At 36.9% G+C, this 27162-nt stretch overlaps 2 protein-coding genes across 6 annotated transcripts in view; one reads left to right on the top strand and one right to left on the bottom strand.

Annotated features, from left to right (window-relative positions):
• Positions 1–18905, bottom strand: part of rictorb (RPTOR independent companion of MTOR, complex 2b) — a 36987-nt gene extending 18082 nt beyond the window's left edge. The window contains exons 1-21 of one of the 2 annotated variants that reach the window (XM_048166370.1): positions 18732–18905; positions 18558–18605; positions 15068–15165; positions 13852–13916; positions 11335–11466; positions 10874–10937; positions 10451–10577; positions 10188–10357; positions 8012–8079; positions 7837–7904; positions 7380–7462; positions 5573–5660; positions 5370–5460; positions 5186–5252; positions 4836–4916; positions 4640–4740; positions 4367–4532; positions 4192–4293; positions 794–840; positions 574–709; positions 15–214 (exon numbers count right to left, since the gene is read on the bottom strand). In XM_048166370.1, coding sequence (XP_048022327.1) covers positions 15–214; positions 574–709; positions 794–840; positions 4192–4293; positions 4367–4532; positions 4640–4740; positions 4836–4916; positions 5186–5252; positions 5370–5460; positions 5573–5660; positions 7380–7462; positions 7837–7904; positions 8012–8079; positions 10188–10357; positions 10451–10577; positions 10874–10937; positions 11335–11466; positions 13852–13916; positions 15068–15165; positions 18558–18605; positions 18732–18795 — 2066 coding nt within the window. In that variant the 5' untranslated portion in view covers positions 18796–18905. The remainder of the gene's footprint in view (positions 1–14; positions 215–573; positions 710–793; positions 841–4191; positions 4294–4366; positions 4533–4639; positions 4741–4835; positions 4917–5185; positions 5253–5369; positions 5461–5572; positions 5661–7379; positions 7463–7836; positions 7905–8011; positions 8080–10187; positions 10358–10450; positions 10578–10873; positions 10938–11334; positions 11467–13851; positions 13917–15067; positions 15166–18557; positions 18606–18731) is intronic. The other variant, XM_048166369.1, reaches the window with a different exon arrangement.
• A 1373-nt stretch (positions 18906–20278) lies between these two features.
• On the top strand, positions 20279–26837 carry ftsj1 (FtsJ RNA 2'-O-methyltransferase 1). 4 transcript variants are annotated; one of them, XM_048166375.1, is made up of 11 exons: positions 20279–20384; positions 20711–20851; positions 20987–21056; positions 21182–21281; positions 22009–22087; positions 23826–23878; positions 24640–24693; positions 24808–24910; positions 25014–25097; positions 25676–25779; positions 25870–26837. In XM_048166375.1, exons 2-11 carry the CDS (start codon positions 20731–20733, stop codon positions 26071–26073), a joined length of 972 nt encoding a protein of 323 aa, XP_048022332.1. In that variant the 5' UTR covers positions 20279–20384; positions 20711–20730; the 3' UTR covers positions 26074–26837. The 4 variants fall into 4 exon arrangements, with proteins under 4 accessions (XP_048022332.1, XP_048022331.1, XP_048022334.1 ...); XM_048166374.1 differs by having other exon boundaries at positions 20279–20394; XM_048166377.1 differs by lacking the exon at positions 20279–20384 and adding an exon at positions 20394–20534.
• Positions 26838–27162: the final 325 nt, after the last annotated feature.

Below are 27162 nucleotides of genomic sequence, written 5' to 3'. Positions count from 1 at the left end.
AGTCCTAGACTAACCATTGAAAGACACTGCACTTCTCAAGCATCTTAACACCCTGCGGGTGGGCTGAGAGGGTGCCGAGGAAGAGGAAGTAGTGCTGGCTGACAGTGGTGAGGAGGCCGTTGCTCTGCAGACTACGGTCTGGTTTCAGCCCAGAGGATGACGACAGCCATTGCACAATGTCCTTCACCAGATCTTCAAGATACAACTGGCCATCCTGGGAAGACACCAATGTGGAAAATGAACGTTAAGTTAAAGGAATAGCTCAAACTTCTGTCATCTATCATTAGGGGTGTAACAATTCAAAAAATAAAATCTTTATCTTAAGTTTGTTGAAAAAATAATGCGTAAAACAGAGTTCGGCTAATGTATGTTTCTGTCGATGGATATAATATTCTGGCATTACAACAGCGATGATCATAAAACATGGACAAAACAGTCACTCCCGGGGGGCGGGGCCTCCACCTCTTTTTCTTTTTTTCTAAAATCGGTTATGAATGCCGGTGCGGCCATGTGCATTTTACTTTCACTTTCAAATTAGAGGCAATTGCTTTAATAGTTATTATTCTTTCTCACCTCATCTGACTCCAGCAAGAACTCAATGAACTGACAGCCCACCACCGTTAATTGTCTGGCCTTGCTATGGTCCAGCTCCAGGCTAGCATACAGCTTGCTGCTAGGCTTGTAGAAGAACAGCAGCCTTCGCACAAACCTGGGTAAGAAAGTACAGGATTTATAGCGATGAATGGTGGACAACAAAAATATTGAGAAGAATAGTAAACCAAACTCTGCTTACTTGTGCATCTGTTCATCTTTGTTGTTTCGAAGGTTGACATTTGGCCACTGCAGCATGATTAGAAACAAATTAGAACTGCACAACTAGATTTTTACAATTCAGAAAATGTGAGAGATGCTTTTTGCCAAGTTTACAAAATATAATGCACTATTATTCAAAGGTTTGAGATCAGTAAGATTTCTTTTGTTGAAAGTTTTTATTCAAAAAGGATGCATTAAATGACCAAATGTGACAGTTAAAACTTTTATATTCTTACAATAAACATTCTATCTCAAATAAATGATGTACATTCTATTCATTAAAAGTGTTTCTTGGGCACATAAATCAGCATATTAGAATGATTTCTGAAGGATCATGTGACACTGAAGACTAGAGTAACGATGCTGATAATTCATCTTTACCATTACAGGAATAAATTGCATTTTAAGAAGTCAACCCCTTCAGCCATGACTTATTCACGATACAGCACTAGCCTTGAGTACCTTATTGCTTTTATAAAACGGTTACCATACAATACAAATATTAAAGTCAAAAATATGTATCAATGCAACTTTCATGAAGTAAATTCACTAAAAGCCTTCCTTCTGCTGGAAAAAATAGTCCCTGACTGTGAACAGCAACAGAAGTTACATTATAATGCCATTAGATGGCAGCAAAGACTGTCTTTATGAGTAAGTCAGTCAGTAGCGAAGACTTTTATAACGAAAAGACTAAATTGTTGTGATCATGGAACAAGACGCAGCTGACAAATGCTTTGACAAGCACTGTCTCGGGAAAACCCCTTAACTGTTAAAGGGGCTCTATGTAGGAATGACACCTAGTGTTCAAAATAGGTACTGCAGTCCAAATTCAAAATATTGTTTGGCCCGCCCCCTTGTTCAAAGACGCGGGTTGCCAGCTTTTACAGCATATGGTTGCCAGCAACAATAGGGAGCGCAACTGACAATGAAAGCTGAGTAGACTTAAAGGTGCTAAAGAGGATGTTTTGTTTGATAAAAGACTATTTATTAGGTGCACTGAAAGTAATAATATTAATATACATCATCTGTGCACGAGGTAGGGCCTTAAAAACATCAGCCAATCGTTTACGCGATCATCGCGTAAACGATTGGCCCTCTGGCTTGTCAATCACTGCCGTGACGTTCCTTGTGAGAGACGTGCGCGGATTGGCCCTCTGGCTTGTCAATCACTGCCATGACGTTCCTTGTGAGAGACGAGCGCGGCTGCGCGCTCCAGTAACTTTCCACACTCCACAGGCGCCACATGCAGTGTTTTTGTCAGGAGACAGGAGTAACAACTGCAGATTGTGAGTTACCTGCGGTGAGTCCGACATAATGAATCCAAAAAACACGACACAGCGAATGCAGGTGGTAAACACTCTTGTTCCAATACTCGTGCACAAGTTTTGGGAGGCGTTCCTTTGAAGTGAGCTGTGAAGGAGGGGGGCTGTTCTTACGCATGCGCTCATTTCAAAAACTCAGTAACAGTCTTTGGATTCTCAGTCGACGAAAAAATCCTCTCTATCACCTTTAAACACTGTAAGCTGATGAGTTGATTTATCTGTTTTGATATGCTGTTGTTCATAGAGATATTTAGATGGATTCAGATTCAGATTGCAATTTTCTTGGCCAATTCCGATTTTTTGTTAGTGTGATCGGCCAATACATATTTTTTGCCGATTCCGATTTTCTTTCTAAGAACTATAAATGACAACATATAGCCTACAAACAAAAATCTACTTTTCTTCAATGCAGAGTTTTATTTTCATTAAAAAAAAAAAAAAAAAAAAAGTCAGTAATAAAATATAAACAGCTCAAATAAATGCACTCGAATAAAGAGAGCTATGAAACTATGTTTTTCGGGTTAACTGGTGTTTTATTCAGGTAAGAAATACTACAGAAATTAAAGTAATCAAATGTAAAATAACACATTGTGTTATTTTGCATTGGTTACCTTAATTTCTGTAGACTTTATTGCAAATAATTCTTACCATTAAAGTTACGTATTCAGTCAAGAGCAGAAAGTGATTTTCTTTTTCTTTTGTTCTTTGATTAACATGACAGACAGCAGCAGGAATATTGGACTGCTGTCCCTTTAAGAGTTTATGAACGGTGTTCAACGGACCCAATAGTGTTACACACGACATGGGTTCAATTTCTTAGCTATTTAACGATTCAAGACTGTGTTTATCTGTATACTCGTCAAGATTGCCTGTGCCACTGGTTTTGACATACTTTTGTATGTATTTGACAGTTTAAGCGCAGGAAGGCGCTTATTTTTGGTACTTGTGACTCTGTTTGATTTCTGTCTCTGTTTGAGACAGAGCGTGGCTTTTTCGCTTCACTAATATAGATCAGTGGTGCGCGCACTTTTGGTGCGAGCAAGAAACCTGCGGAAATGACTAAAATTATGTGCAATACAAGCACTACTTAACCGGAGCGAATGAGACGAGAGAGAGAGGAGGCGCCCGCGCGGGTGTGTGTCACTTCACCGTGACCCAGTTTGTTTGCTGGTTTCCATGGCTGCAATATGCGGTGTTTTCCGCCAACTGGCAACCTGTGATGTCGAAAAACTATTGGATAAACTGCAGCACACGGTTTCACAGAGACCAAAACAAAAACAGACATTCCGACACGGAACGCACATTTTCAAAATAGAATATCTGGCTGTAGCATTGTTTTACTGAGAAACAAGTAGGTGAACTTAGCATGTTTCCTAAATATCTGCAAACATATTAGGGTATTTTTATGCTTTATTAAAGTAAAAATCTTACATAGAGCCTCTTTAAAAGGACAAGATATTGCAGCGGACATTTAAACAGATTTTTTATTATGAACACAGACCTGACCTGAAGGAAAATGCTAAATCTGAATGCAGGTAATGCTTTCTCACAATCCTCTTCTACATAATACAGTAAGCTTCAATGAACAATATCAATTGAGAACAAACAGTTTACATTGCTAAGAGTGGTTGCTAAGGGTGTTGTGTAGTGATATTTTTATAGTGAATAAAACACATCTATTGACCAATCAGAATCAAGGACAGGAACTAACCTTTTCATAAAAAATATTAAAATAGAAAACGTTAAAAAGTTTTAAAAAGTAATTTTAAATTGTAATCATATTTTACAATATTCTATTGTATTTTTCATCAAATAAATGCAGCCTTGGAGACTTCTTTCAAAAAAAAAAATGACGAAATCTTATCAACCCCAAACTTTTCATTGAAAATGTACACTTTTCAAATTGCAAATTGTGGTTCACGGCTGTGACATAATCAAAGCCTATTGTTTTTTTTTTGTTTTTTTTAAAACTGAGGATGATAACTTTGATACGCTCCACCCATTCCATCAATGGCTCTAGAAATCAAAAGCAACAATTTAATCCAAAATTTCATACCTTGAGTATGGTACTTATCAGGACCCAGTTCCAGTCCAAATTCTGTTTATGATTGAGAATCTGACTGTCTCTGAGGATCATCATCAGGGCCTCCTCAGTGTCCTAAAGAACAAAGCAAACATGCAGATCACATCCAAGCTGAAATATCCAATGAATGCCAGTCACCAGCACGTACCTTTATGACAAAAATGTCCCTTTGGGGCCTGAGGTGCTGGTCCCGACAGTAATGAGCAGCCAGCGATTTGCGAATAATGTGGTCCAAGTAAAGACTGTTGGGTTTGGGGCCTCGTTTCTTCTTCTCATGAAAACGCTTCAAGTAATTGACCGCAGCACTGGCCCGCCTAATAAAGAACCAAACACAACGCCATCAAATCACAGAAATAATTATCACACTTTGACACTGTGCTATTTGTGTTGTCGGCTAAGTAGGACAAGACAGCCAACTCACAGTCTTTTCTCCTGAGGAATGTCAAAAGAAGCAGCCATGTTCATAAGTGTGGGCAGGCAGTGCAGGTGGTGACTATGGGAGTGAGGGAGAATGGTGTTTGCCTGAAAATAAAATGAAGACAACTCAAGGTCATTTTGAGGTACAGTACAAGGTTAAGCTGTATTTGCTGCTGCATTCATTCATTTCAGCATAATACCATATGCAGGAGTTCTCCTAAGAGGATGGTTGCACGCACTGAAATGCTATCATCACTGCTAGTGATCACTTCAACCAGGCCCTGAAAACAAACAACATTATGGATTCAGAAGTCTTGCAAAATAGTGCCACGTGGACTACTGTCAGGGGTTTTTTGTTTCATCTATTTTGGAACTTGACTGTCTCTGGTCACTTTCATTATGTGGAAAAGATCAGCATGAACATTGTTCAAAATAACTCCTTTTGGGTTACATGTCAGAAATTAAGGCTTACATAGATAATGTACTTAAATAAACTGCTGCTTCAAAAGCCTATTTTCTTCAAGATGTTAAATTTTAAATGGTATATTACCTCTAAAAGTCCACAGTGGATGAAAGCAGAAAGTAGCAAGGCGAGATAGTTATCCATCAAATCAGGCCTGGGTGGACACAAAGAACACATGTCAAGACTTTGAAGCTGCATGCATACAAGGCTGATCTGCTGAGGCTTCATTAGTTAGCTCAGTTTCAGTGTTAAGCCCAGCAACTGCTCTTACCTGGAGCGTGCCCTATGCGGAAGTATTATTTTTGCTTCTGATGCTACAAAGCCATCTGACAGTCTCCAGCTGTCTTGAAACCTACTGGGGTCTGGAAAGGGGACACAGGAGATTGTTTCTGTCAATGTGAGTTGACTTCAGATGTGATAGATGTCTGGAAATTAATATGTTAATCAGTGCAGGCAGACAACGGTAGCACTCACCCACACTGAGAAGAGCTTCTATAAAATCTTGTGTCACCACGGGAACAGGGAGTCTGAATATATCATACATCACTTCCAACAGACCTCGCTGAGAAGAGAGTGATAGAGAGTGATAAAGTAATAATGAGTATTAGCATTAATAATGAGTCATTTCACTAATCACTGTGGCAAATGTGTACATCTCATTGTATAACATATAGGGCGTATTATTATTATCATTTTTATTATAATAAATACCAGTAATAAATAGATATTTTAACTATAATTTTTACTTACTATAAAAAAAATATTGGGCATCAAAAAATTTAATTGTGATTAATCTTATTTTTAATCTCATTATTTTTTATACATTCATTTCTCAGAACACTAAATAACCCTTTGTGTAACTATTAGGTTTAGCAAAATGTGTAGATCTCACTCACTCTAAATTTCTACCAACAATGGTCTTTACTTGTGCGTACACAAAAAAATAAAATCAATAAATTAAAAAATAAAAAAGATTCTGAAACTGTTTACAGAACATACAGGAAATGCAAAGACAAATGTCAATGCAAATCTGCTCAATTAAAAAAAAAAAACTTTTTATTTTTATGTAAATTTGATTTTGCTTTTAAATACTTAAAGTCCCTGTAAAGTCAATTCTGAGAATTCTTTCTAAACACTTTATAAATGTTACAAATGTATTGCTGAAACACATTACAAAGACTGTGAATTGTGTAATGCTTAATTGTGAAGTTAGAGCGTTAAACAGTTTTTCACCAAGTCTCTGCTCAGGATTTTTTGGGCGGAGCTAAAACGGGGGTCTGATGACGCACATAGTCCCTCGAGCATAGCCCCTCCCCTAACACTATATAACTGTCGATGACGCACCGAGCGCGGCGCCGCCTCTACAGCGGTTCACTCGCTCAATCTCGAGTGTCATTACAGTTATATAGCCCTTTGCACATTTAGCTAGTAATGCCTTCGTCACGCAAATGCATATTACATGGTTGTTATAATATACAACATGCTCGGTCTCCTTATTTAAGTTTCCTAAAACGATGATATGAAGGATTCTAAAGTGATCGTTCTACACCGGATAGTTTTACAAACTTTCATCAGACAGCTGGGATTCACAGATAATCCGCTGTTTTTGGTGAATGTGTCTGAACAGACCTCGGCTTTCCTACCGTCCCACCGATAACCGATGATATATGGGGCCGGACAGAGTCTCTCCCGTCCCGGCCTTCAGCCTCCCATCTCGCGGCGCCGTCATTTGTCGACTCGACAACAGTCGGCAGTTCCTGCCCACCAGTGAGTGCAAGTTGCCGAGTTTGCTTATGTTATGATTAGTAGGTAGTCCACAGTAACTACTAAAATTTGTAACCCTCTAACGTGATTCTTTTGTTTATATGCATCAGTTTGACTTATTAGACAAATCAGTTGATGAGATGGCAGCTCTCGCGAGTGGGTGTGGTTTCAGCGCCGACAGCGGACACGCCCCCAGCGTTTGAGAGCAGAGAGCGCTGCCTATTTTTTCGAGATTTTGATGACTTATTTCATTTACTTGCAGATTTTTTTAATCATTCAAATTTGGCTGGGTGGTTAATAACACATTTTTCTGCGGTGTGACAAACTCAGAACACATACTTTAAAATGACTTTACAGGGACTTTAAACTGTAAACAATTAAATGCAGAACTAATAATATATATTTTTTTAATTATGCGGCATACTTAGTGTTGCAGCTTTTGAAATAAAAGGAACTGGTTTGTTTTGCATGCTATGTGTACTGCAAGCTTTACAGTATAATTATATCTTTGTCATACCCTCACTTCCATATTTGGTATACACAGCAGACCAATGAGAGACTGGATTCCAGAGTTCCCTGACTTGCAGAGATTAATGATGCCTGGAGGTACAGTGGGACAAAACAACAGGTTTCGGTCTGAGCAGCAATAAACAAACTCCTACTGCAATGAGGCGCACTCATGAGGAAATTCCATAAAAGAGATGCATGATGTATTACAATATTCATGCACGCATAAGCCAGCTTCTTTGGTAATCTTTTTAGATGCTTCATCTTAAGATATGCATTGTTACACAAACAACATTAATAAAGTATTGATCGAAAACTGGGCCCACAGTTTTCCTCCTTGCATGTTAATTTATTTTCAATAGTTTTAAATTAAACTAACGGCAGCATAGACAATGTGAAAAATGTAGCCCTGGCAATAATTATTGAATGTCTGATATATTCTATGAAAGATATTGAGATATGTTTACCTGACCAAGAGCGAAGCGAAGCAACAATTGACATCTTACTGGCCAGAAATCGAGCCTCCCTGTCTTCTCTGTAGAGAGAAATATCACACATCTAAACATGCAGCCAATGAAAGTTGCATGCTTGTTTCTCCACTGGGAAATTCTACTATGAAAGACCTTAAAACAGCACACTCACTTTTGCTGACCCTCTGCTGTGTCTGGATTGTGTCTGTAGTGAAAGTCTGTGTAAGGTGCAAGGATTTGCTGAAAAAAAAAAAAAAGTATGTAAAGCTTTACTGGATATCTTTTAAAAGGTGCAATATGTAATATTTCTGTCCGCTAGAGGTAGCTAGAGGCCTATTCAAAACAAAGGCGTAGCTTGATGACGGCAAGTTTGAACGCGGAATCTTGGGACATGTTCACATCACAGCCGGGGGAAACAATTGGGATAGGACTCAGGAAGAAATCATGTTCAAGGATGTGATTATTAACGTTACTGTAGTATGAAGCAGAGCAGGACCGAGTGTTGTTGGAGCTGAACGAGGCCGCTGGAGCGATTGCACAACACACGCCTCACGAGCAGCGGAACTTTTATTATGCCACAGTCACCGGCGCAGCTTACACTTTTCCGGTCATGAGTATGAGTATACAAAATAAAACCGGAAACCGAGGGTAACGGGTATGACGCAATTGAGCCTTGGTTAAAATTGCAATTTTCTCACGGTTTACAATTAGTTGGAAATATTTGGGATATTGTAAATACTCAAGTGAACACAATATATAAAACACTGGCCTAGTGGTTTTTGGATATTTTACTGCAAAAATCTTACATATTGCACCTTTAAGTGGTTTTCACAAAGTTTACAAAAAACATAAATGTCATATATTCATATAAACTGTAAAGATAAATTAAAGACAAAGAACAGAAGTAAAGGAATAAGCAGTCTTATATGAGCTAAATAGCATCTTGAACAAAGAGTTGTGAGTATATAAGATGCAAGTTAGCTCAACGTCAAGTTCAGCAGCGGCAGCTCTTAAAGTGACGGAAGCCTAATAAACCAGTTGCTGTGATGTCTGTCAATAATTTTGATCAAAAAACAAAGGTAACTGAGAAAATTGTAGCTTTAATAAGGATTAATCTATATTTAATTTATCATTTATGCAGTGAAGACTGTAAAGTCTTTGACAACTTTATTAAAGGGTTAGTTCACCCAAAAATGAAAATTATGTCATTAATGACCCTCCATTGAAAATGTAGGTACGGTATACTGTCCATGTCCAGAAAGGTAATAAAAACATCATCAAAGTAGTCCATGTGACATCAGTGGGTTAGTTAGAAGTTTCTGAAGCATCTAAAATACATTTTGGTCCAAAAATAACAAAAACTACGACTTTATTCAGCATTGTATTCTCTTCCGGGTCTGTTGTATATCCGCTTTCACTCCACAGTGATGCTGCTGCTTCTTCTTTCCTGTTTTACGGCGGTTGGCATCCAGCTTATTGGTGCATTACCGCCCCCTTCTGCTCCGGAGAGTGACGCGATTAGGACATCCACGATATGCACACCTACGGACCATTTTAAAAAATATAGCAATACCAAAATACAAACAATGTAGAATAGCTTGAATACAGCGTGCGTCTCCCTCAGACTGTAAACGAAGCTCGGGAGCACTACATAACACGTCATCAGCGTCACAGTCCGGAACAGAAGGGGGCGGTAATGCACCAATAAGCTGGATGCCAACCGCCGTAAAACAGGAAAGAAGAAGAAGAAGCAGCATCACTGTGGAGTGAAAGCGGATATACAACAGACCCGGAAGAGAAGACAATGCTGAATAAAGTCGTAGTTTTTGTTATTTTTGGACCAAAATGTATTTTAGATGCTTCAAAAACTTCTAACTAACCCACTGATGTCACATGGACTACTTTGATGATGTTTTTATTATCTTTCTGGACATGGACAGTATACCGTACATACATTTTCAATGGAGAGACAGAAAGCTCTCGGACTAAATCTAAAATATCTGTGTTCCGAAGATGAACGGAGGTCTTACGGGTTTGGAATGACATGAGGGTGAGTCATTAATGACATAATTTTCATTTTTGGGTAAACTAACCCTTTAAATTTCTGTATATTTCCTACCTGTTAGACAGGTAGGAAGGTAAATATGACATTTATTATAATGGGTTTATGTGAAGATTGTTTTAAGTTCAATTAAATTAAAAGTAAATCAAAATTATTTTTAATCGATTGCCAGCACTAACAATAATAATAATAATATGATTATTGTTTAATTAATAGTAATAAGTGAAAAATAAATAAAAATAAAATAACATTTCTGATGGGTTCATTGTTGAAGACAGTTCCATACCTCTAGCTCCACGTCAGAGCGAACGTATTGCCGTGTATGTGGGTGATTGAGCAGGTGCAGGATGGTGGTGATCAGAGCCTCATTGATTCGACTGAGCTGACAGTCGATTACATTCTTTAGGATGGTGCTGAGACCACCCCTCTTGGCCACAATCTCTGGGTTCTCCAGTGCTGTACGCACAAACATGGACATGCATGAGGTCAACATCTACGTTCACAGACTGATACGTTACAAAGCGCTCTCTAATCAGTGTGCGAACCCACCGAGTTCACAGATAATGGCGATGCAGGCTCGAACCATACGGTCCCGCTCCTGCGGTCCATCGTTGCCCACGGCAATGAGGGAGTTTGCGACTGAGCTTGGGAAGAGCAGGGCGTTCACAGTGATCATCTGGAAAATCATTGTAAAATACTTACACCAATACTTCCATCCATGACAAAAACAACACATTGGACATCGTTAAACAAACGGGCCAGTGGACATGGTGAGAACATAATTTTACTGTTTGAGTGGAACATAATGCATATAATCTGATTCAGAAGGTTTTGATTGAAATAGGTTCAATTCAGAAGATTCAGATGAAGACAGCAAATCAAATATCAACTCAGTATAAAATAAAAGAAAGAAATGGGGGCAGCTTTCCTTTTTTCATTATGGAATGAACACAACTAAACATCAGATCTCACCTTTCTCACCAATCTGAGAGCTTGAGTGCGTTCCACCTCATTACTCTGCTGGATGTCAATGCACCTGCAGGTCAAAAGGTTATACTAGTCAACATTATGCAAACCAAATGCACCTCAAACCCTAAACACATCCTTTTCCTACTCAAGATCTGACTTGCTGGATGTTCAGACAGGAGAGAGAGACAAACCAAAAAGAGGAAACAGCACATCCTTAAAGCAACAACACTTCAAAATGACCTTAACCGGATTTGACTAGCTCTTCAGATGAAGACTACTCCTCTCTCTCTCACACACACAGAATGAGATGCTAACAAGAAATGATCCACAACTCACCATACATTAGCATCAAGTCTTGTTTTTGATGGAAACGGCCCTTCTCCCACAATCCCTAGCTCAGACTTGAACTAAACTGCTCAAATGACTGGCCTGCGCACAGTCATTTGAAAACAAGCTATACAGACCTGGCAATCAAGTAATCCACCTGGAGACGCAGTACTTTCTGAAGGATATTACTGTCTCTGATGAGGTAGCGGAGAGAACGCAAGCCAGCTGCCCGTACCTCCTTAGCCTCATTGAGCAGAGCCAACCTGAGGCTGTCGAAGAAACCGAAAAGTCAATGTTGAGACTGCATTTAAATCTTGAGTAATGTCACATATTTCAGAGTAAAAATAATGTTTTATATATTTATTCTGCTCAGGCAGACTTGGTGATTCAGAGGTGTTATTTCAGAGGTGGACAAAGTTATTTCATTTAAAAGAAAAATTATGAAAACAAATCTAGCATCTCCCAATTAATCATGCACAGGAATGTTTATTAAGAAAAATTATTGGCTTGATTTTATACACTACCATTCAAAAGTTGAGATTAAAAGATTTAATGTTTTTCTTAAAAAAAAAAAAAAAAAAAGTCTCATGCACATCAATCTTGCATTTATTAAAGTTTAAACAGTAATACTCTGAAATATGACAACAATCAGGGCTTGACATTAACACCCGCCAACCTGCCAAATGCGGGTAGCTTTCAGCAGTGGCGTGTAACGCGGTCACTTCTACTAGCCACTTTGGCGGATGGAATTTTATATATAATATATACATTTTTCAATTGTAGTCTTTTAAAAAGGCATCTGAATTCTGGAATAATAAACTAAGTGCAATGTAGTGTTGTCAAAAATATTGATTTTTCGATACATATCGATACTGAAATATCTGAAACGCTTCCAATACTCATTTTTCAAAGAATAGATACATGATACCAGCTTCACTTTCTCGCTCTCTTATCTCTCTGACAGCGAGTTGACACACAAACCCACCTCCCCTCACTCACTTGTTTCATTTGCTCCAGATTAAAGGTGCCCTAGAAATAAAAATTGAATTTACGTCGGCATAGTTGAATAACAAGAGTTCAGTACATGGAAAAGACATACACTGAGTTTCAAATTCCATTGTTTCCTCCTTATATAAATCTCATTTGTTTAAAAGACGTCCGAAGAACAGGCGAATCTCAACATAACACTGACTGTTACGTAACAGTCGGGGTGTACGCCCCAATATTTGCATATGCCAGCCCATGATCCCAACATTATGAAAGGCATTAGACAAGAGAAGGCAGTATTAACGTCTGGATCTGTGCACAGCTGAATCATCAGACTAGGTAAGCAAGCAATAACAACAGCGAAAAATGGCAGATGGAGCAATAATAACTGACATGATCCATGATATCATGATATTTTTAGTGATATTTGTAAATTGTCTTTCTAAATGTTTCGTTAGCATGTTGCTAATGTAGGCTACTGTTGGTTAAAGTTACCATCGTTTCTTACTGTATTCACGGAGACAAGAGCAGTCACTATTTTCATTATTAAACACTTGTAGTCTGTATAATTCATAAACACAACTTCATTCTTTATAAATCTCTCCAACAGTGTGTAATGTTAGCTTTAACCATGGAGCACTATCAAACTCGTTCAGAATCAAAATCAAACATCCAAATAAATACTATATTCACATGAACCGAAGCATGCATGCAGCATACATGACGAACATCTTGTAAAGATCCATTTGAGGGTTATATTAGCTGTGTGAACTTTGTAAATGCACTGTATTATAGAGTCGCGAGCTTGATGGGCAGGGAGCGAGAGATTTAAAGGGGCCGCAGCCTGAATCGGTGCATAGTTAATGATGCCCCAAAATAGGCAGTTAAAAAAATTAATTTAAAAAAATCTGTGGGGTATTTTGAGCTGAAACTTCACAGACACATTCAGGGGACACCTTAGACTTATATTACATCTTGTAAAAAAAACGTTCAATGGCACCTTTAATATTGTTGGTGTTACAGCCGGGCTTGAATTTCGGCATGGGGTTGCACGTTTTGCGCATAATTTTACTCATTCCAGCAGATTTTGCACTCACAAGTGCGCACATATAAAGCCGCCTCTCAGTAAAATATTCAGTTCTCTTTCACTGCTTATTGCGCTTTAACAGTCAAATACGAGTTTTCACGTAAACACAGTCAGTTACGTTTTAAGTGAACATAAACAGTTGAGAAATGAAACGCATGTGTATAATGGATCCGTGTATCAGGTCTTAAAGTGACAGCAGCCTAATATACCTGCTGCCAAATTATGAGATAATATTAAAAATATCTCTATGGCAGTTTTTCCTCATGGTCTCTACGTAAAAATTGCGGCCAGTGAAAATGCTAAGTGGCTAGTAACTTTGGAAAACCATTAGCTAGAGTGGCTGCTGATCAAAACAGTTAATGTCAAGCCATGATTACAATTAAAATAACTTATATTCTTTGCTGAATAAAAGTATTAATTTCTTAAAAAAAAAAAAAAAAAAAAATCATACTTTTAAACAATATTTTTGTATTATTATAATTTAAATAAAATAACAAACAAACACTCAAATCAGATAAACACAACACCTTTGATCCCAACTTTAATGTAATAATGTTTTTTTTTTTTCTCTATGACTCACCATATGATAATTTCGTCATAGGTAAAGCCGAACTTTTCCTCAGAGTGCCCGACATTGCAGAGCAGCTGTATTGGAGACATAAATAAGCATTTATTTATTTTGCTTGGCAACAAATAGAGACATTGATGACTCTACTTGTACTCAAGTATTGCTCCAACACTGCAAGGTATTTCACACAGAGCAAAAACAAGATCATGCTGGAGAGTTGGAGGGCATGTGTTTTTTTTTTCCATCCGCAGGTGATTTGTACAACTGATAGCATGGTTGACTTGATAAAACCTGTCAGACTGAATGAGCTCATGATTGCTTGCTGAAATATGACAGTGTTGACAATGAACTGATAATTCATCAGCTGGATCAGTAAATATGAGACAATTCCAGTAAAGGTAATCAAATATGTGGTAAAAAAAAAAAACATTGTTTGACCTTTTCTGCAGTCAGTGCCACCTGTGACAGGTCAACTGGAAACAAGATAATAGATTCTACACCCATGGGATGGCAAAAAACACAAAGTAATAGTAATAGTAATGCCAAAGAGCCATTTAAAGTATTACGGTCTCTTCTTAAGCCCTTTATTATGCTGGCAAGCAAATGTGCAGCTTGTTTTGGCTGCAAACCACAAAACACGGACAGGTCCTTACTGTGAATATGTTCAAATGCAAAACCAACCCAGATATAGTATTTCAGCAGTATAAGGCTTTGAGAGCATCTAAAATTTGCTTAATTGTTCAGGTCTGCTCAGATCCTTTTATTTTAGGCCAGATCCTGTAAGTGTGGGGCAGAAAAGCCCTCAGGCCTCGACTGACGGAAGCCATAAAGTACTCTGTTTACTCCATTTCACCAAACACCGGTAAGCATTCACATGCAGGACTTCTGTGTTGTAATACTTAACAGATGTACCAGAATGGACTGGCTGCTATGCATCAGATATAGATTTTCAAATAGTTTTCCAAAAACCGACTAGTTACTTAGAGGTCAATAACTTTATCTACATTTTATAAATATATATTATATATATATATATATAGTGTTGATCACAGAACTTATTTTTTGGGATTATCCAAAAGCCTATGGGAAAATCCTTTAGGGTTTCTGTCAAGGGAACGAGCATGATGCTAACTGCCGACTGACCTATAAAAAACACTAACTTTAACAACATTTATCCCAGCATTCCCTGTTTCACTGAAACTACTGATCCACTTTTGAGATGACAAACCTTGATAAAGTTGTTCAGGTGGCCAAGTTTGCGCATGTTCGAGACTCCTTGTTGTTTGGCCACATTCTGGAGGATCTCTCGCATGTTCTCAGAAGGGTCTGGAAGAAAAGATGACAGAAGAGCTGTGAGTTGTGAGGTCATCAGGGAGACAGGGATGGGAACACACAGAACATTACGCTCCGCCTGGAACAGCAAGATAAAAGTAATCCGCACCATTTCTATTATTGGTGTGCTACAACCGCAGCAAGCAGAGAATTGCTTTCTGGGATGGAATCAAATGCTGTATGGTAACATTAGAAACTAAAGCACACACACACAAAAAATAAGATTCAAATATTCACCAGACAAGCATGTTAAAATGGGTCCTGGTGTGTCTGCTAAACATAGTTGGACTTCCTGTCATCTCACAAATGAACAGCTTCTCATAAATAACACCCTCTAATCAGTTTAGTAAGGAAGTCTTGTGGCATGCATTAAGTGCCCAGTAAACTGCACCAAACCAGATTTTTAAAAAGAACCAGTGACCACCATTCATAGTGATTCAAATATTTTACTCTCACTCTTAATATTTCTTTTCAGCCAAAATCCAAAATCCCCAAAAAAGTGGTTGATTTTTCTCTTACACTAGTTTAGTAGTACAATAAATTGACGATTATTCTTTTCTATAGTGTAAAAGTAACTATCTAAAAGACACTAATAACACAGTACTCTTTAGGACTTATTTCCCCAGCAGTCAGTCAGGAGGATACATGTTCAGTCATCTGTACCAAAACAAAACAATATCACCAATCACAGAGAGACTCCCTGACTGTTGCCAAAAACAGTGAAGATCAGGTCTTATCTAATACAGGTAGACCACCATTCAAAAGTTTGGGGTCATTAAGATTTTTTAAAAGAAATTAACCTTTTAATTCAGTAAGGATGCTTTAAATTGATCAAAAGTGACAGTAAAGACATAAATAAAGATTTTGATTTCAAATAAATTTGAACTCTGTTTTGTACTTTGTACAGACTGGAGTAATGGCTGCTGAAAATTCAGCTTTTCCATCAATGGAATAAACTACATTTTGTCATATTAAAATCCCCCTGTAGTCAATAATTTTATCCCTTAAAACTCATCTTTGATCACAAAAATTACATATTTAAACGTTTATTTCCTATGAAAAAAAATTCTTAATGTCTTAAAATAGCTTAAATGAGATTCTACACAGCCTTGCCTCATTTAATATACACGGATCTATGAATATGATAATTAGCCCCGCCTTCACTCAATCGCACAAGCTCAGACGAGATCCACTCGGTCAACTTACTGAGGTAAACGCTACACAATGGTGGCTTTTTTACAACGTCGGACACATAGCGGTAATTAATATGACTAGCGTTTTGCTTGACTACATTATCAAACAGCTAATAATGTGTTGCTGATGTTATGCATGATGAAGTTCATCATAACATCATAATATGCATCATGTACCCGCCATATTGCTAAGTCTACCAGATTTTTCATATCAACAGAAAAATATACCGGGATAACCTTCTTTTGAGACTCCCTTGAGCGGTCAGTTAATGATATGCTAAAGCCTGCTGGGACGTTGACGTGATTGGTTACAAGGTAGTTTGTGATGTCAGAAACACCAGCGATTTCAAACGGCAGGTTTGAGACTGTCTTTGGTTTACAGCTGTTTTAAAAAGAAAATACTCAGCAGTGGTGCTGACTTATGAATTTGCACATGGTTTGTCTTAAAGCATATTAAAAACACCAGCTAGACATCTGAACAACACTAAAAACTTGATTTTCACCACAGGGGGACTTTAAAATAGAAAAGTTATTTACAATTTTATAATAATATTTCATAATATTAATATTTTTACTGTATTTTTATTAAACAAATGCACCCTTGGAGAGCATAAGAGACTACGTTCAAAAAACACCAAACATTTCAATGGTAGTGCATGTCAGCAGGTATTTATAATGGAAACCAACAGACAGTGCAGTGTTGCTGGAATACAACAACTGGATTTTTACTGTTAGATTCAGCTCAGAAACTGAGGCAAACTTTTTTGGAGCAAGCTAAAAAAAAGCTAGCCAGTTTAGCACTAACAACTTATCCCCCGGAAGTGGGGCTTCATCCAGAAAAGGCCTTCCACACAGAGGTCATATGGGAAAAACAGCCCCAGGGTTAATCTATCAGCAAAGACAGCACACAATCATGAGCCAGCAATAGACAATTAGCTGCTTTCCCCTACAAAAAATACTAAAATCACAAGAAATACCAAAGTAAGTTTGATATATGTATTTAGTATTAAATATTTAGTATTTATTTACTATAAAATATGAACACAAACAATGGTGCTTTGAAAGAGGCACACTGTATAAAACAGATCTATATCAATCTTATTACTAAATAAAAACTCTGATATTGCGTGCACAATAAATACATAAAAAAACAATATATGTACACAATGAGCTGTGACATTTCAAACTAAGATTTTGATTTGTCCGTTGAGCTGTACGGTGAGAAACCAGAAGCAGCATGATCTATAAAGTGTCAATCACAGGGATGATTGACAGCTCAATTTTGAATCGACAGACTATCAACTTGATAGGTTTATGAATCTCACTGCTGATAATGCTTTACTACAGCAGAAGATAAAACAATAACAATGCAGATTTAATTCTGAATCAGTTCACCAGAATAAAATAAAAAGGTAACACTTTACAATAAGGTCCTTTTAGTTCAAATTAGTTCATGCATAAACTCAAATCAAAATAATAATGCCTAATTATTTCTGAATTAATCCACCAGAATTAATACAATAAACGGTAACAGTTTACAACAAGGTCCTTTTAACAATAGTTACACATTAACTAACAGCAATACATTAGTTCACTGTTCAGCACTTTATCTCAGGTTCATTAAATAATATTGACAGATACAACTTTGAATGTTGAAATTAACATTAACTTAGAGAATAATAAATGCTTTAGAAGCATTCCCATTGTTAGTTCATGTTAAATGTTAACTACATAAATTGTTAGCCAATAAAATACAGAATTAATTCAGTAGAATTATTGCAATAAATGACTTCAGCTTACGCATAATATAAAAGTGAGTTCTGCGTGCTTTCTGCAGCACACCGTGTTTTGCTCTCTACACCCTTTGGACCCTACAGTCCTGCAATGCTGGACATGAATAAGAGATATAGAACATATCATACAACCTTTATATAATAATAAAAACATTAGAAACATCTAACGCCATCTGTTTTTATCTATATTTAAGTATTTTATACAGTGTATTTGTACTGTATATGCTTGTATGTGTTGTTTGTTGTCTTGGTTTAAGGCTGTGCCTCAAAATCTAGCGCAGCAAGAATTTTCTGGGCATCATAGGCGGGTTTGGGAAGCACGAGGCTGACATTCCAACTAAATCTATGATGCCCAGAAATGCTGTCTAGGTGGAGAGTTCACTAGGTTCATCTGACTTACCTCTTGTGAGATCGAGCGGTACATTTTCCTCCCCACTGTCATTTCGACCTGTTTATGTAAGACAAAATGAGACACTGAGAAAAGGACGCTTGGGGCAAGTGTAGCTGAAGAAGACTGCATCATATTATCCTGAAGCATCTGTCAAGCGGCCGAGCAGAGTCAGTTTAATCTCACCTCGCATCCGTATACTTCGGATAGGACGGCCTCGGATGCTGACCGCCATCTTTACCAGACACATTCACAACACCGGAAACCTCGAGGAATATCGCGATAACCGACCTTGAGCAGACTGTTGTGTCCATCCGCCATATTGGAAGGGTCAAAGCCGGTCCGTGAACACTCGAGAGGGAGTTGACTGCGCGTCTACAACCGACGCATGTACGAATATCTATATTTGAAATAGACTTCAGCAGATGACTTTGCTAAACTAACACAATACAACAAAATGAAGGCATCAGCTAACACTACATTAAAACGTTACCATAGTATAACAAACTGTAATATTGAGCTAAGACATAAAAAACAAAAACCAACACATTCTCACATGTGAATCCCATTTCTTCGGGAATTTAAGAACAAGAAGCTGTCTACGCATTACAATTTTGTGGCATCACTGAATCTTACCGTAAGTGACGACATGCTGACTGACCGTTCCAAGATGGCGGACGCTCGGACGTGTCTGGAGCGTCTGGAGCGATCGAATGTGGAATCTACGTAAATATGTCTACGGTTGTGTAGTTTCCCCTAGCTGTCTGACTGGGTCATAAATAAAAATGTGATAGTTTAATTAATTTAACATAATAAAAATGTATAATTTCATTAAAAATGTACCAACCAATGCATATTGGCTAAAACAGGTGTGATATGAATCTGATTTGATGTTTTTGAATCTTTTGTTGGATAATTATTCGGTTATATTGTGCTGTGAAACACAGAAATTCATTATTGAAAATTTTGTAGTCTTCAAGACCTCTCTCAATCTTTGTATTTTTGCATTCGATTATTCTAAACAAGATGAAAAATGCTTTTATTTATTTTATTTATATGTTTGACCAAATTTCACATTTGCAACTGTGAGTTTGCATACAAGAAAAAATAGCTTCATGGTTTTGCTGACTAAATTAGGCTGTACCTAGACAGATTAGAGACTCAATAAGAAAGCTACAAAGACTTCAAAAGTTTGTGAGCTTTAAAATATATATTTGATAGGCATATTTGTGTATATATATATATATATATATATATATATATATATATATATATATATATATATATATATATATATATATATACTTTTTATGCCTATTTATTTTTGTAGTTGTTTTTCTATTCTTTATTGTTTTTGTATTATTATTGAATGCATAATTGTATAATGTTCAGTATTTGCAATTGAAACGTCTGAGTACTACTTTTTTTCCCCCTCTAATGATCATTGGTCACAATATTCACCAAAATTATTGTGACTGTCAAACTGACATTTTTACAGATTTTTCTTTCTTTCTTTCAGTGCTTAAATTTGACCAAGTTAGGCTAGGCTATATCAACTAGTCTTTTGGTAGAAATTACAATGGAAATGTTCACAATCCGTTTGTCACATACTATATGGTTTTAATTCTGATCGCAATGCTTGTAGTTTGTGTTTATGGACATTAAATGTGTAATGTCCATAAACAAACTACAAGTACCACGATGAATGTAAACATTACCATCATGTGTAATAGTACCTCATCTCCAGTGGGTGTCGGTGTTGTTCTGTCCTGTTTGACTCCAACAATGTGAGAAGGAGAAGAAGAAGAAGAATCGTCACGTTGATTGCGGCGAAAACAGGCAAGCTTTTGTAGGTGCATTTTATGGAATTACAGTTTCTTAATTTTATGATATACACATTTGTTCATGGACATTATTGTTTTGTGCATGACCGCTAGCGTTAATATTAGTTACCAACTATAAAGATGCTGTTGAGGAAGAAGAGAATGAGTTAGGTCACTTTAATTTAGGTTAAAGTGGTAAAAAGAAAAAAAAGAATGTGTTCGTAGTTGCATTCAGTGTCTTTTCTACTGTGAGACGTAAATATTGTATGTATGTAAATATTGTATGTATGGCAGATATTAATTATTAGCTGGTTTAGTAAAAGTGTCATTATTTGTCTACAGAATAAGTGAGTAAAGGTAAAATGGGGCGTTCCTCCAAAGACAAACGAGATATATACTACAGGCTGGCGAAGGAGGAGGGATGGAGAGCGAGAAGTGCCTTCAAACTCCTGCAGCTGGATGAGGAGTTCAACCTTTTTAAAGGCAATATCTTCATTTTGCTTCAGTCTGCATTATACAGTGGATAATTTATATGTCTCAAAAGCTTGTGAACTGCCTACGTAGACAACATCAAAGCAGGCTTTTATATTCATACGACTGTGGATGTCCTGCCTGCAGGTGTTAGTCGTGCCGTGGACCTGTGTGCCGCACCTGGGAGCTGGAGTCAAGTGCTGAGCCGCAAACTCCGGTCAGTTACATGAAAGTGCACTTGATCTGTAGTACACCATGACCTGTAAACAACATATACAGATATTATTAAGTGAAATTTTGTTGATTTAATTGCCGCTTTAACTCTTTTCCGTTCTGTTTCAGTGGAAAAGACAAGAGTGAAGAGGTCAAGATTGTGGCAGTTGATCTGCAAGCCATGGCCCCTTTGCCAGGTGTCACACAGATTCAAGGAGACATTACTAAGGTGCAGTAGCAGGACAGTTAAACTTCAGTTCAGTGTAAAAACAACAGCATTCTGGTCTTGGTATGGGCAAGACTAAGTTATTCAGGCAGCATGCTGGAGAGATAACATAATGGATCCTTTTCACATTTCTGAAAAAAAGAGGTTGTGTTAGTTGTGTGCTGAAGCTCGCTGTTATGGCAAGTGATGTGCCATTTCCGAAACACACTCAAAGTGTTACCACATGCCGATCCAGCCAACCAATCAGGAACTAGTGGTGTGTTTCCTGAAGCCAGCTATGGTCGAGAGTTCCATGTTATCAACACAATTCAGCTGAACTTGCAGCCATAGTTGGCTAATGATACTTTTGGAAAATGCACCTCAGAACATTACTGGCACACTGGGAAGAGAGGTGCTGTAGCAATGTAAAATATGTGGAAATAAGTTTTTATATATATATATATATAATTTTTTTTTTTTTTTTTTTTTTTTTTTTTTAATATGACAAGGTACAAATGTATGTTAAATTTGGGAAAATATAAAGTATATAAAGAAAATATAAAATAATTTCAGTCTGTGAAAAGGGTCCATATTATTTTTACCATTAGGTTTTTTTAAGCAAGTCATTATAGCATTTTATTCTATAATGTGTAATTATAGCATTAATCTACATGTTTTTTTGTTTTAGTAGTTCTTTTTGAGTCAAGGAAAGTAGATATTCCACGATACCAATTAAATGATTGTGCCATAGATCTCTACAGCACAGGAGATTATTCGACATTTTGAAGGACAGTCTGCAAACTTGGTTGTGTGTGACGGTGCCCCTGATGGTGAGAAAACAACATTGGTTTTATTGAACATTTTGGCCCCGTTTCATAGACAGGGCTTAGCCTTTGCCAGGATTAGGTCTTTATTCAATTAGGGCATTTAAAGGGATAGTTCACCCAAAAATGAAAATTTGATGTTTATCTGCTTACCCCCAGCGCATCCAAGATGTAGGTGATTTCTTGTGTTCTACTGATTTGTTTCTTCAGTAGAACACAAATGATGATTTTTAACTCCAACCGTTGCCGCCTGTCAGTCAAATAATGCGAGTCAATGGGAACACGATCAATAAGAGTAAAAAAAAACGTGCATAGACAAAACCAAATTAAACCCTCGTGAAGACACATTGATGTCCTAAGACATGAAACGATCGGTTTGTGCGAGAAACCGAACAGTATTTATATCATTTTTTTAACCTCTAATACACCACTATGTCCAAATGCGTTCAGCACTCGGTTAGTGAGGTCTGATCGCGCTCTGACAGCCGAAGTGATATCTAGCACTCATTGAAGTATATGCGCGAGACATCACTTCCGCTGTCAGAGCGCGATCAGACCTCACTAACCGAGTGCTGAACGCATTTGGACATAGTGGTGTATTAGAGGTTAAAAAAATGATATAAATACTGTTCGGTTTCTCGCACAAACCGATCGTTTCGTGTCTTAGGACATCAATGTGTCGTCACGAGCCGCAGGGTTTAATTTGGATTTGTCTATGCAAGTTTTTTGACTCTTATTTTTTGATTGTGTTCCCATTCACTCGCATTATAAGACTGACAGACGGCAACGGTTGAAGTTAAAAATCATCATTTTTTTTATAAACTTTCACTTGAAAAAAACATTACTGGTCTGCATCTGGAGACAAAACTATGGCAGTGACATATTTTAAGATTTGTCAGTACAAGTTGCTTTAAAGGTCCCGTTCTTCGTGATCCCATGTTTCAAACTTTAGTTAGTGTGTAATGTTGTTGTTAGAGTATAAATAAAATCTGTAAAATTTTAAAGCTCAAAGTTCAATGCCAAGCGAGATATTTTATTTAACAGAAGTCGCCTACATCGAACGGCCAGTTTGGACTACATCCCTCTACTTCCTTCTTTAATGACGTCACTAAAACAGTTTTTTGACTAACTTCCGCCCACAGGAATACACAAGAGTTGCGTTTGTAGAGTGTGTTTGTCGCCATGTCGTCGAAACGCTGTTATTTTCATCCCGCAGTCCAATCACCGGGTCTGATTCCGGCTCAAATTGATAGGGTAAAATTAAAGACACGTTTACAATAACACTGAGCGCGTGCATCTCCACGTTATGGTAAGAGGCGTGACCTTTCCGGGCAAGGAGCGCTAAGCTGCTGTCAAATCACATCACAGGAACCGCTGGCACAATCAGAACTCATTACGTATTTCTGAAGGAGGGACTTCATAGAACAAGGAAGTCATCAGCCCGTTTTTATGACAGTGGAAACAGCGGTATACAGATAAGTCAATTATGTGAAAAATACTGTGTTTTTTTACACGCAAAACATGAACACATGTTATATTGCACACTATAAACACAATCAAAGCTTCAAAAAACCACGAAAAACGGGACCTTTAAGTTACAGTAAAGCAGCTCAAACATGAATTTTAGTCTAGGACTAGCTTAAGCCTTGTCTGTGAAACCGGGGAATGATGTTCTTTTCTAGCTGGTCTAGACTATTTGCGATTTAGCTTAAATTGAAGATTTTTCATCTGTTTCTCTTTACAGTTACAGGGCTTCATGATGTAGATGAGTACATTCAGGCACAGCTCCTGTTGGCGGTATGTATTGCTGTACTTTACCTTTTTATTATTATTTTGGTAACACTTTTCAATAAGGACCCATTAGTTAATATTAGTTAATGCATTAACTGACAATAACTAACAATGAGCAATACATTTGTTACAGTGATTATTAATCTTTGTTAATATTGGTTAATATAAATACAACTTTCCTTGTTCATGATAGATCAGGTCCATTAAATAATGTTTAACAGATACAATTTTTTTTCATATATTTATTTTATATATATATATATATAATTTATTAATAAATGTTGAAATTATCATTTAACTAAGATCAATAAATTCTTTAGAAGTGTTTTTTATTGTACATGGTAACTAATGATAAGATTTTTTATGGTAAATAGTGTTGTCAAAAGTGTCAGTACTTTGCTCTGTGAAGAGCATCAAATGTTTCTATTTACAGCTTGCTTTTTGAAGTTTTGAGCATTGTTGAGTGTGTGAACACAAAATTGCTAATATTTTTATGTATTATTTGCTTATTAATAGCATTAATAATAATGGCATTAATTATTATTTTCAAATAGATAAATAGTTCTAATAGTTTTTGTTTTGCTATGGTAGGCTACCAAAATTGGTACAGAAAACCATGACATTTTATTGTTATTGGAACTGATTACTGAAATTTTGGTATCGTGAAAACACCAATAGTAAATATAATTTTATGTTTGACTTTTTTTTTTCTTTTTTTTACCATATGACTGCTAGACTAATCTTGCATTTTCTTTTCATATTGACAGGCTCTCAATATCACCACACATGTTCTCAAAACAGGTGGCAACTTTGTTGCAAAAGTAAGCTGTCCCATTGTCATCCATACTTATTTACATTGTCAGTGAAAGATTATGAGATCTATAAAATGTTTTATTTCAATCTCACATGAACTTCAATGTCTTGCTTCTGCATAGATCTTCAGGGGGAAAGATGTGACCCTGCTGTACTCCCAGCTCAAGATCTTCTTCAGCTCTGTAACCTGTGCCAAACCACGCAGCAGCCGCAACTCTAGCATAGGTGAGAGTAGAATTTCATGACGAGAGGGAATGTAAAACTGTTTTGGTAATAGTATACCTTTTTAGACATGAACCAGTGTTGTTTTGTGTTTTTTCCCTTTCAGAGGCATTTGTGGTGTGTCAGAATTACTCTCCACCTGAGGGTTATGTGCCCAACATGTCCAACCCTTTACTGGATCACTCTTATGGTAACTTGCTACAATACTCTATATAACAATATGAATGTGTTTATGAATCCACACTGTTGAGTGGATATGTCTGTGATTGGCCAATCAGAGGTGTTCACAAATCCACTCAACAGCGCTCAAAGCATCCATTTTTAAAATTTCAAAACAAAATTTAACAACTCTAGTTTGTGCAATATTCTGAGATTACATTTCTTTGTTTTTATTCATTTTGATGAATACTGACTGTTTTTGTGCAAGTGAGATGAGTAAATGTTTTCTCACATTTAGTCTAGAACTACAAAAACCGTCATGTTTACACACAGTGCCACTGCACTTACTCACGATTTCTCTCAACATGGCGACAGGAAAACTGTCAGCCAATACATGGGAAAACAAAGTAACCTGCATTATTTTATAATTCAGATATTTTGTTATAAATTTAAAAGTAATGTGTTACTTTACTAGTTACTTGAAAAAAGTAATCTGATTACATAACTCAAGTTACTTGTAATGCGTTACCTCCAATTTATATTGTAAATGTCTATGTATTTGCCCATGTCTTCCTCCTCACCATTTAAATGCACATTTTTTCCATCCAGATGTCGACTTTAACCAGTTAGAGGGACCAAACCGAATAATTGTTCCTTTCCTTGCTTGTGGAGATCTAAGTGCCTTTGATTCAGACAGAACTTACCCACTTCAGGTGCTGATCAGCTTTTTTCAAATTACACATACGTGTCCATTACTTAAGAGTAGTCTGATGACCTGCATGATTTTCTTTATTCTCAAACAGCTTGATTCTAGTAAAGAGTATCAGTATTTACCACCTACCCAGCCTCCAATTCGACCTCCCTACCAGCAAGCCTGTCAGCTTCGCAAGAATAACCTGTTAGCCAAAGAAGACTCACCCTCTGGCCCACTTGACGAAGCCCTGTCTACTTTAGATCTCAACACAAGTCCGGACACGAACACGGCCACATCAGGAACCTCTGACTAATGGACATTACTGATATGTACAGCTTCTGTTTAAATCTTTTCATTGTTTTAACATGATTGACCAACATTTATTTTTACAGTTTTAACACTCTAAATGTGCAAAACAACAGCTTGTCACTGGGACATCTTTGCATATGACATGCAGACAAAAATATATTGTGCCCACAAATTAAGAATTTGTTCTCTAGTTTTAGTAAATTGTGGCCAAGATTTACTGATTTGTTCCCTTGTTTTAGTTAAATCGTGGCCACATTGTGCTAATTTGTTCTCATTCATTTTGATTTAACTAAAACAAAGGAAATGAATTATTACAACTTGGCCACAATTTAGTAAAATGAGGGAATTAAGTATTAAATCGTGCTCGCGATTTAGTAAAACGAGGGAACAAATGATTAAATGTGCACACAATGTACTGCTGACATATTGGTAAGTCTCAGGAACGAATTGTTAATTTATTTTACTACTCTACTAATAAATTACTTCTCTGAGGTACCAATATTTACCTTTTTAAGGGGTAGATTAGGGGTAGTGTCCCAGTGACAAGCTCTTAGACCCCTAAAGGTATGTACCATTTTTACTTTTTTTTTTAATCATGTAATTTTCTTTTTATGTATTTAATTGTTTCTGTGACTTTTATTACACTCAAAATTCAGAAAGATTCTCCCTTGTGAATGTTTCTTTGTATGAGTTGCAGAAACTGTCTGATTGAATTTGAACTTTTAACTATAGTTCTACATGTTAATAAAACACACACAACTAAATCTACCATGACGCAGAGTTTGTTTTTATTTGTAGATGCAGTGTTTCAAAGTACAGGTGCTGGTCATATAATTAGAATATCATCAAAAAGTTGATTTATTTCACTAATTCCTTTCAAAAAGTGAAACCTGTATATTATATTCGTTCATTACACACAGACTGATATATTTCAAATGTTTATTTCTTTTAATTTTGATGATTATAAATGATAACTAAGGAAAATCCCAAATTCAGTATCTCAGAAAATTAGAATATTAAAGACCAAATACAAAAAAAGGATTTTTAGAAATCTTGGCCAACTGAAAAGTATGAACATGAAAAGCTGAAACCC

Source organism: Megalobrama amblycephala, linkage group LG18 (genome assembly GCF_018812025.1).
Source record: "Megalobrama amblycephala isolate DHTTF-2021 linkage group LG18, ASM1881202v1, whole genome shotgun sequence".
NCBI lineage: Eukaryota > Metazoa > Chordata > Actinopteri > Cypriniformes > Xenocyprididae > Megalobrama > Megalobrama amblycephala.
Note: the sequence above shows the minus strand (reverse complement) of the source record. Positions and strands in the feature narration are given on the sequence as shown.

What these genes read in the sequence shown, in the direction of transcription:
- ftsj1 (XM_048166375.1), top strand. Translation starts at nt 20,731, where the DNA reads ATGGGGCGTTCCTCCAAAGACAAACGAGATATATACTACAGGCTGGCG. An exon ending in GTGCTGAGCCGCAAACTCCG is followed by an intron (nt 21,057 to 21,181) that starts GTCAGTTACATG and finishes GTTCTGTTTCAG; the next exon opens with TGGAAAAGACAAGAGTGAAG. An exon ending in CAGCCGCAACTCTAGCATAG is followed by an intron (nt 24,911 to 25,013) that starts GTGAGAGTAGAA and finishes TTTCCCTTTCAG; the next exon opens with AGGCATTTGTGGTGTGTCAG.